The following is a 22,041-nucleotide window of genomic DNA, read 5'->3' as shown; positions in this document are numbered from 1 at the left end:
CTGGTCAAAGGGATATTACACTCTGTATAACCTCATGCTCAGCCACAAAACTCAGGTAGCAGAAAAGAAGGGTCTGGCTGCTGGGAGCCACCAAGATACTTGTGGGAGGTAGAAGGCAATTTCCTTTGCATCACTTGTTTTTCTTTCCTCTTTTCTTCACCTACTACACTGTATTTATCTTAAACCAGTATGTTTTTTGCTTTTGTTGTTTTTACTCTCTCCTGTAGCCGTGGGACGGGCAGGCAAGCAAGCAACCGTGTGGGTGCTTGGCTGCCCTCCAAGGTCAACCAACCCACTATACATGGTAAGTTTAACATCCTTTCCAACCCTGTCTTCTGCTAAAAGGATGGTCACTGGCATCTTCTTGGGATTAGTAACACTCTCGTATTTAAAGCACCAATATATAGAGGGGGAAAAAATGGAGAAATAAACAGCCAAGAGAAAAGTGCTGCAGAGAAATAACAAAATGGGTATCTGACTAAGAAAACTTACCAATTCAATTTCTTCAGTTTTTCTCAATTTCTTCTCATTACTTTGATACTAAACCTTTACACACTTCTATAAGTCAGGGAAATAATTTTAGATCCTTAAGTTAGGAGGAGTCATTTTACCACATCATTCAACAGCTGTGTTGCCAAAGCATTTCCATTTTTTTTCTCAGCACCACAGAAACTACCATTTGTTTAACCTAACCAGTCACAGTCCAGATTGTTTTTTCTAGATCCTACTTCCAAATTATCTCTGGTTTCTAGACAGAAAATGTGTCCAACAATCTTCTGAGGAACTATCCATTCTCTGTATTTCCCTTGGGAGAAAAGGAGAGTTCTCCTAAAGTTCTTGACATAGACTGGAGTACAAAGCATCCCACAAGTATCAAAAGTAACAAAAAAATTCTCACTTGAAAACCAAAATATAGCCCCTACGAATCCTCCAGGCAGAAACTGTCATTATAAGCAACCAGATTTACAAGGTCATCTTCCTTACAATTCTGGGTTTTGTGTTTAATTCTGTTTTAACTTAGATTTACAATTAAAATTTTAAAAAATTGTTTTAAAAAAAGCATGAAAATACTACAAATATCTTCCTTTGTTCAATCAATAATAAATACGTGGCAGTAATAAAGCCTGAATACTTATCAGGAGCTGTGGAAGAAAACTTGTCTTGCAGCCTGAAGTTTTTAGAGATGAACACTCAGAACTGTCACCTCTGCAGAATATTCTTCAGTTCCAAACAATTCAGATTGACCTGTTAAGAACCCTCCAGATCAACTGGATTTTATCAATTTCCATCAGTATATTACTAAACACTATGGACACCACCAAAGAATTTTCTGCTCATTTTCCTCTCTCATACACACCACATTTCCCACTTTGCTGAGTGTGAAGGAGTAATTTGAGTACCCACCATGAGATTGCCACAGGTATCTTAAGTTCAATGCAAGAACTTTCTTAATGGATTCAAGCAGCAAGCAATTTCTGTTAACAAAAGGCCAGCTTGAACTCCTCAAAAAGAGAAAAAGGCATCAGGAATGAAGAAAATAACTTTCCTCTCTCCCACACACAGAAGCCATCAAATTGCTCCAATCATTTTCAGAGCTAAGAAAGGCTTTTTTCTTATATGGGTGAAAGAGGTGAATGCAAAGGGAGAAGACTAAGTAATATACTATCTCCCCAGAAAGGCTAATTCTGGGAAGACTAATTCCAAGTAAATTTGCCAAAACTGGAAAAAACAGACTGAGCACATGCTAGAAGAAGGCTTCCCCTAAATCAAAAAAGAACAGTGTCAGTGATTTAATTTGATACTTTCCTGTGACCTTTTAAATTTTAATACCTGAGAAAAGCTGTGAAGGATCCAATAGCTCAGAGTTTATGAATCCTTTGGGGAATAACCACACTAACACTATATACTCAAATAAGAGAGAGGCTAGAAAGTGACTATACTTCAATAGAAATCGAGGATACAACAGAACAGAGACATTTAAATAATGCAGACAAACAAGATGGAGAAACAGGAATGCCAAACCTTAAATGAGGCTGTTGATGTGACAGCTGTTTCAGAAACTCCAGGAAATGAAGACTATCACTGGGAAATTACTGCCAGCACAAAAGTTCAAGTCAAAATAAGTTGTTAGTGTAGAGGATTCTGTTATCCATTAAAGGTGCCTTACAGTTAAATCAGATAAACTAACTCTGTCAAAACATATCACAAGATCCCTATGCATGGAGATTTCAAGTGTGACCAATCTGCTTTCACATATTGAGGAAAAATAGGCTGAGGGACACAGCACATTAATAATATAAGACTTCAATTTCTTTCAAAGTAGATGGGACAGTTGTTAAGTTTAAAATAAGATGCCTAAGTCTGAAGAAATATTTTAATCTATACATCACACCTGACTACTTTATAGGAGAGCAAACATGACATCAGAATACGAAGAACAATAGGAATGATTTCTCACCATCTCATCCTATAAAAGGAATAAAGAGACATCAAATGAAATTAGCACATGGCAGATTCAAAATAAAGAAGAGTGGATACCTCTTCCTCACCAGCACATCCAAGCTACAAAACTCAGAGCCATAAGTTGTGCTACAGATGCCAAAGTGTACAGGGTTCAAAAAGAAACTGGGAAAAAAGAATGGGAGCAAAACCTATCCTTTAAATGTAGACACTAAATATGAGAATACCATTACTGACTCTGAGAACCCAGATCACTGATCAATATTGAGGTATAACGATACAGGTTAGTTCATCACTGCACTTCTCCCTGCAAAAAGCAGGGCAGGGGGAAGCAATGAACTTTAGTAATGAAAAGTCAAAGCACTTCACTGCCTGCCTCCTCCTTTGTGCACACTGAGGCTTCTGAGACAACAGGGGCTGCTGCCCTTGCTTCCACGCATGGCCGAGCCTGAGAGGCTCTAACAGCACCTGGGCACCTCCCTGAGGCCTCTCCGCAGAGGTGATGAGGCTGCACAGCTGGATCGTGGCTCCACAGAGCTGCCTGCTGCAGCTCTCACCCAGCATCCCTATGCTGGCAGCCTTGGCTGCAGCCAACAGCTCCAGGACCAAGCAACCTAGGAGGCAAAGGCAGCAGTGATGGATGGCTGCACTGGCCCCAGCATGACCATATCCTCCAGGTGACCCCACTGGGAAGCACCTGGGTTGCCAGAGGGGCTCCAGTGTGAGACTATGACACCTCATCCTTCCCAGTGCTAGAATCTAGTGCTGGACATTCAGCATTGAGTTATCTCTTTCCTCAGTTACTGGGAGCCTGGCCTTTACCAAAAACATGCAACTGCCTTCCCTGTTTCCCCGTCTAGTATCTATTTAGTGAGCACACACATCAGTTTATTCTGTCTTCTTGCTAATCCTTTGCCTACACAACCTTCAGCTCTGCCCTTGGCATGCTTCTCAGAGCCTGCATTCAAGCACTCTTCGGCAGGCTCACAGGCATTCTTAACAGAAGACTTCACACAGCTTATGAAAATATGTGTATTTATGAATTTGTTTATTTGTGTTTGACTTTAATTTATATTCCAGTTTTTAAGCCTCTAATCCATTTCAGACTATGGAGATCATTGCACTGCCATGCCTGCTTTACAGCACACCAATGAACAGAGCAGCTCATGACCACCAGTTCAGGAGCTTCCAAAACCCACCTTTTGTCTTCCAAGAGTAACATAAGCTAGATGGAAGAGTTTTACTGAGGAACTTCCATAGAGAGCCTTTGCAGCAAATCATGGCAACAATCCTACTACCACTTTTGTGGATGGCCCAAGAGGAACATATAATCAGAGTCAAGAGGAATATATAATAGAATGGTTTACAGTGGAAGGGACCTTAAAAATTACCTAGTTCCAATTCTCCCTTCCCCCATTATGGACAGGTATGGCACCCACTAGACCAGGTTGCTCAGAGACCCATCCAGACTGGCCTTAAACACTTCTGGGGATGGGGCATCCACAACTTCTCTGGGCAACCTGTTCCAGTGCCTCATGACCCTCAGAATAAAGAATTTCTTCCAAGCATTTAATCTACATCTCTTCTCTTACAGCTTAAAATCATTCCCCCCTGTAGCTCACGGGTAGTTTTGAGATATTTTCCATTTTCTTTATCCTTGGCTGTTTGAAAGTGTAAAGGAAAATGAAATGTTAAAGAACCTGAGCAGAAAAGATGTGGAATTTCAATATTTTGTAACTTTCTCTCTTTCCTTTAAAAAAGACTCTCCTTTAAGTCTGTGACCCACTTTGCTGCATGGTTTTTAACAACACAAACTTATTGGAACAGCAAACTGGTATGGACCAAATGCTGCTTGGCCCATTAGGAACACCACAGCAACACAATCTTCCTGTGTACTTAATAACCTCCAATCCATGAAACAAACCCCAAAGATAACTATTTTGAATTAGTCTCAAATTAAATAAGGAATAGTTTAAATATCTCTGACTTTTAAGCTCATATTGACAATTTCAAATGCAAGTGGAATTTTGTTTTATTCCCACATTTGGCTCTTCCAATGAACCCTATGAATCAGGAACAAATGTAATGAAACCTACAATTCTGATTCACTTATATTAAAGTATTTTGTCTTCCTGGTAAATTCATCTTCCCTATATCTATGTGTGTGTGTGTGTATATATATATATACACACATCCATATATATCTACCAAAGTAATACTAGTCTATTCAATTAATCCTGCACATCAAACTAAACAGAATAACCTTACAAGTTTAACCCAAAAAAATAACATCACCTTGTGCAACTACCATTAAAGAAAAAATAAAATGTTTCAAAAACATGGAGTGGTATACAGTGAATACCTGTTACAAACTCAAGAACCACATAAAATAAAATAATGCTTTTTGTTGTTCTAAGATACCAACACAGGTCAACTACTTGAACTCACATAACACTCAGGCCAGACAAGAGACTTCCCAGTTACACACACAAAAAACCCCAAAACACATAAAACCCCAAAAACACAAACAAACAGAAGGGTAACGTGGAGAGCATTAAAAGTGAAGGATGTACATTATGCCACCTTAAAAGTCAGCTTTCTGTATCATTTGCTTTGTGGAAAACTGCCACATTTCTTTCCAGAGCACTTGTTAGGAAAGATTTTCTTAATGACACTTCTGCCCCTTACATAGATTTCTGAGATTTGTTTCTCTATGATAAACAAGTGAAAATAAAATGTCTCAAACTTGATAAGCTTTGCAATAACTGACGGAAAACAGGCCGTGACAGCTAAGTATAACAAGTACTTTCAGTAAAGAATCCAAACATAATTTGGGTGAGGAACTGGAGAAAAGGTGCCCGTAAACTCTGAAATTTTTCAAGTTACAGCTTAAAATCTAGGTTTTTGTTTTGGTTTGGGTTTTTTTGGGGGAGGAGGTGGTTCTAAGTTTTTATACTTAAGCAAAACAGTACTATAAAATTCTAGCATGTGTCGTCTTCTCCCAGTCATCTATTGTGAATACTGAAAGAAAAAGTATAATGTGAAATAAGTACATTTTTCAGTAACATTTTGGTTCAAAGTCTCCTAGAGTTTTAGTACATTTCTTATTGTGTTTTACAGTAACAAATTACATTAAAACAAAGACTTCCTGGAGGCAAGAAGAAATGGCTTTTCACTGCTCATTTAAAACAAGTAATGAGTTTGGCAAGCTACAAAGACAACAGAGATGGAAATGAAGTTTCAAGCTGCAGAATTTCTGCCTCACAGAACTGCAGCTAATGTAAGGCACAGAATGACCACAGACACAGTGAAGAGTTCTCCTGCATCATCTGAACACAGCTGGGTGAGAACATTTCTTAGCAGTAGTATAATGCAAGGCACAAGTTCAAACATTTTTTATTTTGTCTAAAGTGTTGCCTCTTTCCTCAACAGAGCAGGTGCAAGAATGGCAGTCCTGTGTGGCTTTCCCACTGGAAGAAGGCTGCTCCCTGAGATGACCATGACTTTTATTAAAAACAGGGTGGTAACAAAACAAAAATATTAGACACAAATTTTATTCTGTCTATATTAAAAAAGAAACCTTATAAACTAGTAACTGCGATTAAAAAGAACCCTATTTCCAGAAAGAGGATTAAGAAATGTCACATTCATTTCATACACTGTAGTGTTGCAAGATGATTTGACAAGCCACAGAAGGATTTTGCTGCTGCTCAACAATACCTTACACAATAAGATCTCCCAAGACACTTTCCAGCAAGAAATTAACTGATATTCCGCAAAGAAAAAATAATTTATAAAAACATTGCGAAATACTAGTAAATGTAAGCTTTCCACAACGCTGTAGGTGCTGAAATCTGTGAAAACTATGAGTTATCAAAGTTGTAGAAAAAGGACTCAGAAATATTTTGCCTCCTTCAGTCATGTTACTCTTTGCATAAAACTCATCCTGACCTATGACCAAAAATCCATTATTTTTTTTCACCAGTTTTCAAAAACTGCCCTACTACGTAGCAACAAGGAACATATTCCACACCTAGCACACCTCTTTTCTGTTTGTTATCATATGGATACCACATTTTTCAAGTAACTCTTTTAAACACTGTGACTATGATTTATATCTCAGCTGCCTGTGAAATCACCGTAGTTCCCCTGCAACCTGCTTGCATTCTCATGCCTCTGGTTTCAGGAACCTTGGATTCAGATTTAAATGCCTTTCAAGTTGTTAGCCTGAAATAATCCTTTCTAGTACAACAAATGGAGAGCTTTGAATTGAGGCCTTGCTCTTTTTTCTGAACTTTTGTCTGTGAATAGCAGCATTTTAAGAATTTTTAACTGCTTTATCACCTGATCAGTGCAAGAGCAAGACAATTTATATTGTCCAGCAAGGACACCCAGAAGTTTGTTACCAAAGTCTCCTAAGCAAGTAAAAAGAGGACGGTTCATACAACTACATTGTTAAGAATTACATAAGATTTCTTGGACCAAGAGTTCAGTCTGTATTACATTTTTTAAAAATCCTGGAATAAAGAAGCAAATACAAAAGCCCACTTGGCTTATGATAAAAGCTGCCAACAGAAGCTTGCGGGAGAAGCCCATTACTTATTCCCATCAACCACTGTAAGCAGTGCAGATGAGACATTTAAAATAAGAAATGGTTATAAGGTGTACATTTCTAGAACATAGAACTGTATTCTAAATATTTTAAACAGCAAGGGGAAAAAAAAGTAGGTAGTAGCTTTCACCATTATTCTTTTTGACTCTTGCAAGATTCAGTGGCATGGCAGTTAGGAGTAAGGTTCTGAACCAAACAGAAAAAACCATAACAGTGCTCTGCATTTGTCTTATATACTAAAGAATTTTATTTGCATTTATTTCACATAAAAACTTTTTTAAACACTTATCAGCTACGCTGTATTTTAAGAGAACGCAAATCTTCTTTCTCCATCACCTCAGCCAAAGGTACCATTTAATAAAGTACAATGAGCAAATTTACATAAAGCCTGTGTGATGGTGGATAATCAGGCACTAGAGGTTAAATCACCAGGTGACAGGTTTTTCCCAGCAAAAGATACATTTAGTTGATGGCATGCCGTCATGAACTTTCACTAAATTCACCAGAAAAAGTGAAAAAGATCTGAAATTACAGTAATTTCCCAAATACAAGCCGCACGGCGTATAAGCCGCATTTCCAGTGTGTTGGCAACGTTGATGTCTTTGTCAATAAAAAAGCCGCACCCAAATATTAGCCGCGCTTTCGTTCGCGGCGAACTTTCACAAAGTCGTCATTTAGTAACAGAATCGCGGATCACTGACCTTGGAAACATTATTTCCAAGTGAAAAAAGCCACAGACCATAGCTGCAGCAGCGTACCCTTTATTTACAAGCCAAAAAAGACAAAAACAATAGTGTGGTCATTCATTTAGTGAGCATTCCCAACAGATCCGCGTTGCCTTTAAACAGCAGCTCAGCCGCGCAGGCCCAGCCCATATTTGAGCTATGATTTCCAAATAATATAAAAATTTATCAGCAATTAACAAAAAATGGTGAAATTTTCTCCCAGCAAGGCAAGAACTCCTAAATTACTGGTTTTGGAGGTTAAGTTCAATACTTATGGACAGAAACATTAATTTCCACTTGTAAAACAATGAAAATCCATGTCATGTTCTATTCCTGCTACTCCAACTGAGTGTATGTCACACACAGAAGAAGAATAGCACATAATTAGACATTTTAGAACAAGCAGGAGAATTACCTGAAGCTTTGAGACTTAATTGCATAAAGATAATGTTGCTGACAGCAATGCTCTGAAATTATGAGTCAGACACTGGACTCTTGTCACAAAATGGACACACAAAAGCACAAGGATTCAAAAATCCTTAGAAATTCAGGAATAACCAAGGTATATCTCAACACAACAAGCCCAACTGAGCAGGAATAGGCTAATAGGGATTCCTTCCTTCTCAGGAGTAAGAAAGAACTGCAGAAGGGAAAGAAAACTAACCAGTTTCCCTCCTCAAAGAAGAAAGACAAGCAGTAGTGTTGGGACTTCCTTCCAAAACAATGTTGTTGTATCAGTCTTGTGGGATACAGAAACTTCTAGTTACTTTTGTCCTTCATTGATTACTGTACTTAATAATCTTTCCAATCCTCGTTTGAATAATTCTCTGAAGTGAAACTTCAGATGTTCTATTTTCAGGAAGTTATCTGATCTCATTGTTATACTTTGTGTGAATTTTCTAAAGAGTAAAAACGTCTTCTTGACTCTTCTGGACTCTGACACAGGCATTCTGAAGAGCCTCAGACATTATAAAGCGAAAGAAATGAAAGACTGAATGAAATAATCCATTAACATGAGTGCTGGACAAGAACCTTAAAAGTCAACCACAGCTAGAAGCTCGATGAACTAATCAGCAATGCTGTCACCAGCACCATGAAAAGACTCTGTAACACTTTAAAAGACTTCCAACAGAACTGTCTCCAGCAAAGATGTTAACGGCAGCCACTTCCAACACAAGAATCAGCAGCAGCATTGCCCTTCTTACACAGTTCTTTAAAAAGGTTTTAAATATTTAGCAAAAGGTTTTAACAGCACTTTCCCACTGCCAATTAGCAGCAGTGATACCATTTAAATATTTAATGATGACAACACTAAAAATAAATAAATTACAATCCAATTTAGTATCACAATATTGCTAAACCTTCAATATGTTATAGTGGATTTACACATTTGACTGGCACACATTTGGAATACCATTTTAGTCCTGCACTGCAGAAAATTTATAAAACGGAAGGGAAAGAATATATAAAAGAGCACCACAATTGAAAAAAAAAAAAAAAAAAGGAACAGAAAAGCTTCAGTAGGCGGTACAACTAAAACATCAAGATTTTTTTTAGCTCAGGAAAAAATAAATTACATTAAGCAAATGTGAGGAACACCTCTCAGCTCATTTGTGGAAAAGAGAAGGTGTTATTCTAATATAAGAACCAGGGGATACCAGGTAAACAAGTAAACAGTTGCCTGGGAAAACCATGCAAAGAAAAAAACAAAGAGGGGGGAAAAAAGGACATCTTCACACAACACATGTTTAAGAAACTGCCATCGCATGTTACAGCGGTGAAAAGCCTCCAAATGTCAAACTGGCCTTTGACAATTAATGGGGGGGAAAAACCACCCGTAAGAATCAAATGCATCTTAGCTCCAGATCACTTAGGGTTGGAAGCAGATGTCAGGAAAGGAGGCTTTTTCTGTTCTTCCTGTTGGTGGCAACACCATGAGCCAAATGGACTTTTCAGCCTGACCCCAGCAGCCATCCTTAAAATTCACAAGGGCTGGGAGCTTTTGAAGACTGGGGAAAACAGATGCATTTACCCCAAGTTGTGCAGTCAGCCTTCACCACAGACAGGTTCAAGCCCAAAGCGTGTGGGACTGTGAAGGTTGAATGCCTTGCACTGAAATCTGCACTCCCTTTTCATCGCTCCTTTTCTGGGGATTCACAAGCAGACACCGAGTACTGCACAGAGCACACTGAGTTCTGCTCTGCTCCAGCTCTTTGCTGGGATTAAAAGGTTCTCCACCAGCCGTTCCAGACAAAAATCAGTGTGGCCAGGCTGATACTGTTGAAGCAGGAAGGCCAAACTCTATGAGGGATGCAGAGAGACCCAAGAAAAGGAGGGACAAGCAGGCAGGGTGACACAACAGATGAGGTGACAGACACGAAGCAGATCCAGGCCAAGCAGGCTAGTGAAAGACCAGCACTATCAATTGCACAGCGTCTTTCTAAATCTACAAAATACCACAAGATAATTCTCACAACTGGAAGCATTCGATGCCTTCACACTACACCAGCATGCTCAGAGCACATCCAGACCAGGCTGGCCACTGAAGAAGGACCAAGCAAGAGGCTCATGGATCACATCATTTAAGCTGCAAAGTGTTAACCTGCAATGCTTGTGAAACACAATTGGGAAGAACAACAAGAAATTAAGGGACACTTGGGTTTAACAAATGAAGTGCATCCAATAAGCTGCGTAAAGTTCTTGGGGGGGGTCTTCAAAAGGAAGGAAACCTAATACTACAGGGACTCAGACTACTCATGTCTGATCTAGCTTTCTCCACTGTGTGGTAGTAATGTGCTATGATTATATGTATATATATTCTCATTTCACATAAATATGTAGTCTTGAACTCTAGAATTCACACCGGCTTTTTTTAACAAACTACTATCAACATATCTCAAAAAAATTATTTAGGGACCATTGTCTGTAAACAACAAAATACACTTCAGTTGATCCAAGCCATTTCCGGAAATTATTTCTTTCCAACTATTACTGAGTTTTTCCTGCCTTATGTAGCAAAAATGTATGTATTTACACTATAAAAATGTGAATATTGCAATGATGTAAGTATTATTTCAACAACTCAGAAACTAAAATTTTCTACAATACATACATCAAAGAGATTTATTCTGCTTTAAATTTACTAAACAAAAAAGCATGGTAGAGTACACAAAGTCACTGTCTTGCCTTTTTTGTGTGTCCCTGTACTGTGACAGGAGTTACTTAAAATCAATAATTAACTGCCTATCCTAAAAACCCCAACAATAGGAAAGAAAATACTCTTAACAAAAGCTTCAACATAAGCTGAATTCCTGTCCTTTTAGCCCAAACTACACTTTGGTAATACAAAGCAATGAAATTATATTTTTTTAAAATAAGCAGTCATTTACATTTTATTTTAAGGAAGGCAGTTAGAGCAAACAGCTGACAATGTCAAACACTTTTATCATAAGGAAATAGGTAATGAAATACATAAACCATCCTGGATTTTCCTTTATAAGAGGTACTTCACAAAACAAAAGCCATGCAGACCATTCTGCTGCTGCAGAATTTCACAACCATTCTTCCTCTCCTATCCTACACTAAAAAGGGCAGTAAAGGATGGGGATATGTTCACAGATGTTAAAACATCAAAGCACACACAGAACTGTGTAATGCTCTGCTTTTTTTAGTGCAAGCAAAATAATAATGCTGGTAAGAAGAAAAAAAATAAGAAAATAGAGGGGGAAAGTTATAATCACAGAAACTCAACCATCAAGACAATTCTGTGGATGTGTTTTTTACAGAAAAAGCAGCAGTTCTTTTTCTCCTGCAATACTGATTGTCTCATAATTTAAAGGAAATATCGAACCATTTTAATCAATTCTAGCAAAGGAATTAGGACACTCATTACACTAATAGACATAATACCAATTATCTGCTATATACTTTAAGGTGCCCATTTCTTATACCAAAATAAAACACCTAAATAAGTGTCTTTTGTTAAAGATTTTTACAGTTACTTTTGAAATTCAGTTTAATATCTTGCTATTTTTTATTGTTCATTTCATAAAACTGTCAGTTGCCTATTCTGGAAAGGAGTTGGTTTGTTTGTTTAAAGATACTTCCTGCCTGCCTGCACTATTTCCAGAATCTGAATATTTGGTATCTGAAAAGATCCCTGAGCATGGTATAAAATCTGAAGTACTCTGGGATATTTTATTACTTATTCCAAAAGGCCAGATGACATTAAAAGGAATCCCAAGAGAGGTAGAAATGAATCACAGCTATTTTACTTTCCCAAGGCTGCACCAGTTAACACTGTGAGTCTCAGTACTGCTGATTTCCAGCCACTCACTACAGTGCACTCTTCACTCTTTTGCATATTCGTGTTTTGTGAGGTCACAGTCTAGGGGGGAACAGGTGAGTGAACTCAGGGATGTTCCTCTTCAGAAACAAGGGACAGATGAGTCTGTACAGACAGCTCTGGAAAAGAAATTATTTAAGTAGATATTGAGAGATGTACTGCAGTCAAGAGGATGGGCAATAATCCTTTCAAAGGACTGCTTCACGCACAGTCTTCTACAACAGTAAGTGCAGTGGTGGCACTGCCCCGTGTTTAAAAGGCACACCAGATGCGAAGATGGACTGTAAAACAGTAACAATAGTCTTCATAAACACAGCTGCAAAACAAGGAAAGAGGTCACTTGCTACTTACTCTCCTTAAAGACAAACAGACCAGCCCCTACCAAAGGGTCCTTTTTGTGCCAATGCTCAATCCAGTAATAATATCAATTTGTACTTACCAACAATTATTTTAATATATTTAGAAGGAAAAATATTGTCTCATAAATTGTATTTTTGAACTAGATATGCAACATAATTTTCCTTTATTTACAGGTGTTGAAGAATACAAATAAACAACTATTATTTTAATCATGGAATATATAATTTGATCTTGTACCAAAAACTACAAACACTTTACAAAAAAACAAAATCACATACCACATATGATAAAATGAGAGCAGAGTTAAAACAGGATGTTTACCTGAAGGTGGAAGAGTTGCATGTATGTTAGAAGGTAAGTTAAAATCAGAAAGGACCTGACAAATTGAAGGTATAATCTAAAATAATTAGAATGCAGTTCGTAGGACAAGTACAAGCTTTTTGCAGATGATTGCTTTTGCCGATTACAAAGAAGAACAATCAGGCAGCAGCCTGCATAGAAGGATCACAAACAAAAGGTGATTAAAAGACAAAAGCATTATACTGAAATTTATTAACAGTTGATCCTGTAGCAGAGCAGTGGAGAAGAGTAGACTGACCTCTTGAGGTCTCTTTCAGCCCTATTTTTAAACATTCTTCAATACATATACATTGCTGATTTTTATCAAATTTTTACAAATTCCTCCTCTCTGTGTATATTACACATAAATTCTTACATACCTTTCCTCCCCCAAATCTACCTGCTAGTCTGTTTATATTTACACTTCTCAATTTTGAACACAAATCCATATTTGTGTGAAAAGATAAATAATTTAGCATCCATGTACTAATATTATGTGTTACAACTTAATTTGGCCCTTAGAAATTGACAACTGGTGAATTTTATATTCCTAATAGTCAGAGCAAATAATACAAGGATTGATGGGAATGTCACCCATGGACCAGCAAAGGCTGGGAAACTACACAATTAACTTGTCCTGTCAGTCTCTGTTTAAATTCTTTTAATCTTCCACGAATGCAATCAAATCATGGGAGCACAGTGTATTATTTGTGAGCCATGGGCAGGACACCACTGCTGTAATTCCCTGTTTAAAAATAGGCTAAACTAGTCATGTCACTGATCAAGCCTGATAATGGGCATAAGTAAAATCTCAACAGGTATTCATAATGATTCTTAATTCCATTAATTAATTTTTCACTACTGAACAGACTATGCTTTGTGGATAGTCTAAGGTTTTGTGGGCAGAGGGGGTGAAGGAGTTGCTATTATTCAACTAGCCAAGCTCTTTACTCAGTCAAGAGAAATAGACAAGCTTTTCCAGAAGAGAAGTCAGAGAAGCTAAATTCATTCAAATTAAGCTCCTACTTCAACTCAGCTTTTGGAAAAAGTACTTCTCTTCCTGGGCTATAGTACATAAGCTAACTAAATCACATAAAGGCAGTATCCCCATGGATACATTTCTACAAACGACTTTTTTTTTGTGTGTTGCTTATCTTCCAATAAAATTTTGATTACTGTGGTCTAGAGAAACTACTCATGCAAATCAAATCCACACCAAACGCAATGCACAACATACCCACTCAGTGGCTGTGACATACAGGGTCACAGCTCATGAGTAGTAAACTGCCTGGTACATAGTTCTAATGTATATGTATGACGTTCTGTGCAAATATTTAAGGTATACAGCTTTTGTATCACAGGGGATGTGATTTTTATGGTGTTAAATATTCTTTTGAAAATGTTCTATTTTTAAAAAATTAGGAAGCCAGTACACAATCAGTAGTAGAGGATGGAAAGGGAATATAAATACGGATAGCTGTTGGTAACTTTCTATAATCTAACTGAGAGTCCAACAATTCACAGAGACAGTATCTTCTAAAAGAAACCTCCAGGATTCATGGAGCTGCAATTAGCTATTCAGGTCTCTCATACTGACGAACCAGAGATAAGACAGATTTGCATTAAAACAAAAAGAAAAAACTAAGAAACCACCAAAAACAAATCCAGAAACAGCCTCCCAGAAAAACCTACACTTTGGCTGTGCAGTTCAATGGCTGTCCAGGGTAAGATGTAGGGGGAGCTCAACTATGACAGCCTTCTTGCCTAAATACATGCTTTTTTTGTGCTGTCAGTTTTGGTGTCAATTACCACATGTGCTCTAGGTAAAATATCTTTTACTGCTGGGACATCCACGTCCTTCTTCCAAAGATCTTCTGTAACCAGAAGGAATTCAGCTGATACTGCCACATTTTGTTTCCAAGAGGAAGGGCACCAGTAAATGAAACATGTTAGTATTCTCCTTCTTTCCTCTCCATGGCTGTTTCCTTTAAACTTAAGGAACCTCAGCATCTTCAGGCCAAAGACTGCTTAATCAAGTTTACTTGCATTGTTACACAGGTTTCTTCACAATATGAAAAATGATTGAAAATCAGGTAATTTCATATACTTTAAACTGAGTCCAGCAATCTAATTCCTTGATATACTTTCAGATGGAAGTCAAACACGTATGACCTATTCCTGGGCCTCCACGAAAACTTGCAAACAGTGTGGCTAAGATAATTCAGGACTACAGAAAACCTAAGTCCACTGAAAATGCTACATTAGAATTTACCATGAACGCAAAAGGGTTTATATTAAAGCCTTCAAAACAATCATAATTGTAGAAAACACTGTCCAACATTCTCCATATTTCATATTTTTCACACCTGATATAATGGGTTTACAGTATGAACTAGAGATCACAGAAGACTGAGAACAAGTTAGCAACATATACTGGCATTCTAACAAGAAAGAAGATCTTGATGTATATGCTGTCTAAATCCCCTGTCATAGAAAGACACAGATATGTTTAGTTTCAAAAGCAAAGCCCTGCTGAAAATTATACCCCAGAGTATCTACCTGCTAAATTTGGTTCTTCTCAAAGGCCTTGAAAGTTAGGAGTTTACAATGCTGAGCAAGTACATGACCTCACAGGATGAAAGCTTAAGTTTAGACACAGAAGAAGAAAAGAAAGATGCAAGTTTAAGTTATCAGCCAAGAAATGTATTGACATTGAGATCAGTATTGGTATATGCAAAAAAACCACCCTGGACTTTGCTTCCATACACATGTTGATAAAAACACGTCTGCTCACAGAATGCTGAAGCCACCTTCCTCCATGTGTTTCTCACTGCTGCCATCCTAAATAACTGCAGCCTCTCCTAAGTGCATCTCTTCTCATTTTATTACTGCAACCTGTCTCCTAATAAAGACATATTTATCCCCACGGATCTCTTCCTGTCTAAATCCATAGCTTTGGGAAACCATGAGGCTCTGTAAGCATTTATTGGACACCCCTGGAAGCAAGCAGCTCTGAGGAAACACACCCATACACCACAAGTAACTTGCTGCCTTAAAGATTCTCAAACGCCTACCACCTCGAAGTCTCTTTAAGAAAGGCGTGGAAGAACCTCACACAAAAATAAAGCTCAATGCCAACTGTCAGAGCAGCTAAGAAAAGTTCGCAGGATGCTTAAACCCACTTTGAACTGCAAGATGTAAGTTCGTTTCACAGAATATTATAGGAAATGTTGTAGGAAATTACATAATAGGAAACCACAGCTAGCTGCACCAAGGAAAATATTATGGAAAAACAAAACAGTCACCCCAAAATCCACTACATACAAACAAACATCATATAAATTAGTTCACAAATCAAGTATCCAAGAACCTTAATCCCATGGATGTACAATGTATCATCACCACTGCCTCGTGAAAAATCAGAATCCCATAAATACAGAGAATAATAAAAAGTGAAAAAGTCTCTATAAACACGTATACACAGTCCCTGGCCCTCAAATTTGGTTCCACAAAGGCAAGCAATAAAATAGGCTATTCCATTAAAATTGCTACAAATGAAGAGCACAATCTTTAATCCTTTCAGCCTAAACACAGCTGATACATGAAAGGCCAAGTGAACTACTATATATAAAGACTGTGTTACTTTTTCCAGTAATAGTGGCTGTACCACCTGTCATCATCCTAGGTGACACCTCAGCCTCCAAGAGTACATTATCTTACACCAAATGAGAAAGAAAAGTCAAAAGCAGGTGCCCAAAATAAATAAGACAGAAAAAATATGGAGTTACTGGGAAAAGGGAACAGAGACTGCAAGTAAGAAAGGAAAGGGAAAAAGGCAGCAACTGCTCTTCTCAGAGTTATGAAAATAGACAGCCAATGGAAGCACAGACTGAAACCAAAATAAAACACAGATCTCTGCTCCTGATTTTCATGCACAAACATGTGGATCTAAAGAGTTTAATCTGAACTAGAACTATTATTCAAATGTCAATTTTCCATTTGTGACTCAAACATCTACATCAGTAATTGGCAGACATTAAATATTCTATAAAGGTGAATTTTACAGATCTACTACAAAGTCATGTTTTGCATGAATGTATGAAATCTACATCTGCAAGGAACAGACCTGTTCCTTGAGGTTACTATCTTCTCTAAGAGCAGTTTTAGTGAAACAAGCTATTAAAACCCCAGGAATACTTTCCAAAAGCATATTACATCTTACTTTTCCCACTCTTTACAGACTTCTGTTCTGCAAGAGCAGGCAAGAGGCAACTTAAGGTTTACTATCTGTGCCAGATGTTCCAGAAGGTTTCATAGTGAAAACCAGGCACCAACACACCTGGACTCAAATCTCCTGAACTGCTGAACTAAGCAGGCAGAATCATATTCAGACTATATTTAGACAAGTGATTTTTCCCAAAAGTATTAAAAGAGTCATATCTAAAATAAATATGGACAACATAACTTTAAATGCAGTGTTGTCATATTTTTCCACTCACAATAATTATTCACATAATAACACAAAGCTTTAGTAATCAGTTCTTGGCTGCTGCACAGATTACTGTTCACATCCGCAAAACAGTATTCAGCAGCAATAATAGCAAAAAGTTGAATAATTTTGTATTCCAAAGTGCTATCATTGCTGTAGAAACTAAGAACCTTGACTCGAGTTCCTATGAAATGTAATTCAAAACCTATTTCCTTATCTCATGCTTCATGATCTTAATATATCACAAATCCGTAGGTACTGTGACCTTGCTTGGTCTCCAGAGAGGCAGAAGGTTGCTGTAGAATTAAATCATACACTACAAAGTAGTGTACACCCTGGAAACAACACCACTGTCTTTCTTGTTTCTTCTGTGGTAGCCCAAAAAACTGTTAAGTATCAAACATGTGAAAAAAAAAAAATCACTGGCAAACCCAGCAAATATGAAGTTATTCCAATACCAATCTCAGCTGCCCCCTGTCCATTGTTATGATTTCTTTAGCACATACACAGGTACACGCCCAGCATCACTGCTCAAACAGGAAGGGTGGGTACAGCCTGTCAAATGTGTTCCACTGCTCACTGCCCTTGCTCTCCCCTTGGTTTTTACAGCAAGGCCCAGGAGACAACTTTCAATACACTACTAGTCTTGATATTCAACATGTTTTTCTATCATTCAATCACCAGAGATAATGGACAAAACACGGACTGATGGTGTGAAATTGACGTTCTAACTGTGGTGAATTGTGTGTGTTTTGTTTGGTGCTGTGATGGTGGCGTTTTTTATTTTGGTGTGGGGAACTCTTTTTTGTTGATGTGACTGAAATTTGTGAAGATCATATGATGGATGTGGATTTTAATGATAAGGGGTGGAATGTCTCTTGAATTTGCATGACAAGATTTTGGTAGCACGGGGACTACAAGGGTGGCTTCTGTGAGAAGCTGCCAGATGCTTCACCTATGACTGACACTGCCAATGCCAGCTCTGAGATGGCCAAGCCAGCCCCACCAGTGACTGTGGTAGTGCCCCTGGGATAACAGACTTAACAGGATAGGGAAAAAAAACTGATTGGAAGCGCTTGCAGCCAGAGAAATGGGGGCACAATTGACAAGCAAAACAACACTGCAGACACCAAGGTCAGTGAGGGGGTGGGAGTAGGTGCTCCAGGTGCCAGAGCTGAGATTTCCCTGCAGCCCACAGAGAAGACCATGGTGAGACAGGCTGCTCCCTAGGGCAGGAGGACTTCATGGCAGAGGAGGTGGCTATCTGAGGAAGGCTGCAACCCTATGGGAAACCCACGCTGCAGAAGGCTCCTGGCAGGATTTGTGATCCCATGTGGGAACCACACTGGAGCAGCTCATGAAGAACTGCACCCTGTGGGTAAGACTCAGGCTGGAGAAGTTCATGGAAGTTCATGGTCCCTCCCATGGGAGGAGACCCAATGCTGGAGCAGGGTGAAAGTGTGAGGAGTCCTGCCCCTGAGGAGGAAGGAACAGCAGAAACATGTGATGAACTGACCACAAACCCCATTCCACATCCCCTGCACCACAGGAGAGGGGCAAAATGGACGGAAGGGTTTTCTAAGATATGGTTTTATTTCTTATTATCCTATACTGATTTGATTAGTAATAAATTAATTTCCCCCAATTAACCGTAATTAACAAATTACTGACATGTTTTGTCCATAACATTAATTTCTAGGAGATCTCTCCCTGCCCTTATCTCGACCCATGAGTCTTATCTTCTCTTCCCTGTTCAGCTGAGGAGGGGAGTGATAGTGTGGCTTTGGTGGGTATCTGGAATCCAGCCAAGGTCAGCCCACCACAGCTGATTTTGCTTAAAAATACCTAAGCTTATAAATATCTAAGAAGACAACATATCTAGCTTAATTTAGATCTAGCTGATCTTGATTAAATTCAGATCTTAAGTACTTGAAGTTGTGCCTCATTTCACAGCTGTTATACCATTGGAGCAGTATCTCTATGTTCTCTCAACCTTTTCACTCGGGTTGGGAAAGCTAACCCAACACGTTATCACAGGAACCATGGATTTAAGACACCAAAAGAAGCATATTTGTAGAAATTATTGTATTAAAAAAAAAAAAAACCTCATTCCTTTTTGCCCAAGCTACATTCTACCACTGATGCTCCCCCTACTTTTCAAGCTGAAACATAAGCGTTCAGATTATGCAGAGCTAAGTATAAAGATGTTTCTATAGGTGAAGTACAACTCAGCCTACTGCTAAACGAGCTGTCATTTTTAACAAGAAGAATGTTCCCTATTATACAGTCTCCCACCCCCAACCCAATGAGATCCTGAATCTCTCATCACCTGCTGTGTGCCTGTCACACACACAAGCCAATGGAGCCACTAAATTGCTCTGCACAGGTGCATCCCAAATATCAAGCATACAGTGCAATTCATGCCTCTCCCTGCCAGGCTGGTGCCCATGTTGTCTTGTCACAAGCCAGCTAGTTTATCTCGCCTTTGCTAACAGGAGTTAGAGGCTTCTACTTGAATAAACCTCAAAACATGACGCCCTGCTACCCCCAAGCGTGGACGTATACAAAGCCATCCTCTCACTGTTGTCCACTTCTGACAAAGGAAAAATCAAGTCCCCTCGCCACAGGGGGGAGGAAAAAAAAGAGAAAGAAAAAAAGCTGCTTGTCCTTTCATCTAGAGCCAAGGCTCAATGTACCGCCCGCATCTCCCCGCCTCTGTCACAGAGAAAAAGACCCCGATGGGGAGGAGCAAGAGCTTCTTACCTTAATTATGCTGCTCCTCCGGGGGATGCCGGGTTTGCTTTCTCGTTGTTGACTGGTGGAAAATCCTTTTTCTTTGCTGCTGCTCTCCGGGCTTGCAGGAGGAGCTGATCCCGGCTCCTCACCGGCTCCCGGCTGGGCACAGTCCCCGTTAGAGACCCGGCTGCCCGCACTATCAAAGCGGGATCTCCCGCCGCCGCCTCCTCCTCCTTCCCCATCGCCTGCCTTGAACGCCACCTTGCCTTGGACCGGCCCCGGGGAGGAGGGCAGCCCCCCGCCGCCGGTGCCGCCACCGCTGCCAAACTCCGCCATCAGCCTCGCTGGCTACGGCAGAAGCACCACCGCTGCCCCCCTCCCCTCCTCCCGCGGCCGCTCGGCGGTGGCTCTCCTTCCGCTTTCTCTCTATTTACGATCGGGGGATTTTGAGCCAAAGTCTCTCCCCCCCGCGCATTTGGCAGCCGCGACCGCGTAGCTCCAAGAGGGGAGGTGGGGACGGACGGAACGTGTCGGTGGCGGCTCGGCGAGCACCAGTCCCGCAGCACCTGGGGAGGGAAAAGGAGACGAAACGTGACAAGCGGTCCTCACACGAGGCGGGGGAGCGTCGCACCGCGGCAGCAAACACACGGACACGCGTGGGAGGAGAGGGGCTGCCCGGGGTCCCCGCCCGCACAGCGCGACCCGCCGGGGGCACCGAGCGGACAGAGCGCAGCCCCGCCGCGGGGACGGGGACACGGACTGGCTGGAGGGGACCAGAGGAACTGCGCTTGTGGGGCTGCTCAGCCGGGAAAAACGACAGGCGTTGATGGCGGTATTTTCTCACCCTGACACAGCGACACCCACAATCGCTGAAGCAACGAAGCAGGAGCGAAAAGAGAACTTGCAGAACAACACGCCCCAAAGCCTCCGGCCCCGGCCCGGGGGAAAGCCCGTCCCATGCACGGCGGGGACGATCCGCCGCAGCCGCTCTCCGGCCACGAGCGGCGGCCAGGAGCGGCGGAACACGAGCAGGGTCGCCGCCCCGCCGGGCAGCCCCCGGGCGCCCTGGGCAACTTTTTCTCCCTTCCCGCTGCCTGCCGACATCCAGCCGCCCCGGAGCGGAGACAGCCCGTCCGGGCAGCGGCAGCCTCGGCACCCCCGCCCGCTGCCGCCCCCCGCCCGCACGCCGCGGCCCCGCTACCCACCTCGGCGGCGAGCGGAGCCCCCGGCTGCTGCTGCTGCAGGAGCCGCTTTTCCCCCTCTCCCCTCCTCCCCGCTATGGTCGCCGCCTCTGCCCGGAGCCGGATACAGAGAGAAACTGATTCATGTGGCTGCTTCCCTCGCTCTCTGCTGCTGCTGCCGCCGCCGCCTTCCCCAGCCCAATGCTCGGCAGCAGTCCCGTGGGGGGAAACGCCAGCAATGTCGAGGGGAGAGGCAGCCCCGGTCGCCCCCGCGAGGAAACTCTCCCGGGAAGGCAGAGCGAGCGATCCGGGCTCGCCCCCCCGCCGCCGCCAGTCACAGGGCCGGCCCCGCGCGGATGGGCGGCCCCGCCGGCAGCGCCCCGCTCCGGCAGCTCGGGGCCGCTCCGCCGGAGGGCAGGACCCGCGCCGCCCCTGCCGGCCCCGCGCTGCCGCTCCCGGCCCCGCGCTCACCGCAGCATTCCTCCGCACGCTCCCGCCCCGCGCCGCCCGCCCGGGCTCCGCGCTGGCCGGCAGACGACAGCCGCTCCCCGGTCCGGCAGCATCCTCCGCCCCTCCCGTCGGGGCCCCGGGCCCTTTTCCCGCCCTGCCCACCCGAGGGGCTGCGGCCGCCCGGGCGCGCAGGAAGAGCGGGGGGCGGCGGGGGAGCGGCTGTTCCCGCGCCCTACCGGGTGCTGCCAGGCCCATGGGCGCCCAATTAGTCCAGTTAGAGCCTTTAATTTAAGAAAGAAACGAATGTGATGGAGTGCTGGAATATTAAAAGCTTAACGGAAACT

The 22,041-nt window shown here is 41.5% G+C and overlaps 1 protein-coding gene across 1 annotated transcript in view; it reads right to left on the bottom strand.

Annotated features, from left to right (window-relative positions):
• The window catches only part of PLCL2 (phospholipase C like 2), a 122,905-nt gene extending 101,330 nt beyond the window's left edge, over nt 1-21,575 (bottom strand). Inside the window, exons 1-2 of the mRNA XM_033066925.1 lie at nt 21,272-21,575; nt 20,094-20,632 (exon numbers count right to left, since the gene is read on the bottom strand). Coding sequence (XP_032922816.1) covers nt 20,094-20,402 — 309 coding nt within the window. The 5' untranslated portion in view covers nt 20,403-20,632; nt 21,272-21,575. The remainder of the gene's footprint in view (nt 1-20,093; nt 20,633-21,271) is intronic.
• Nucleotides 21,576-22,041: the final 466 nt, after the last annotated feature.

Source organism: Catharus ustulatus, chromosome 1 (assembly GCF_009819885.2).
Source record: "Catharus ustulatus isolate bCatUst1 chromosome 1, bCatUst1.pri.v2, whole genome shotgun sequence".
NCBI classification, from domain to species: domain Eukaryota; kingdom Metazoa; phylum Chordata; class Aves; order Passeriformes; family Turdidae; genus Catharus; species Catharus ustulatus.
Note: the sequence above shows the minus strand (reverse complement) of the source record. Positions and strands in the feature narration are given on the sequence as shown.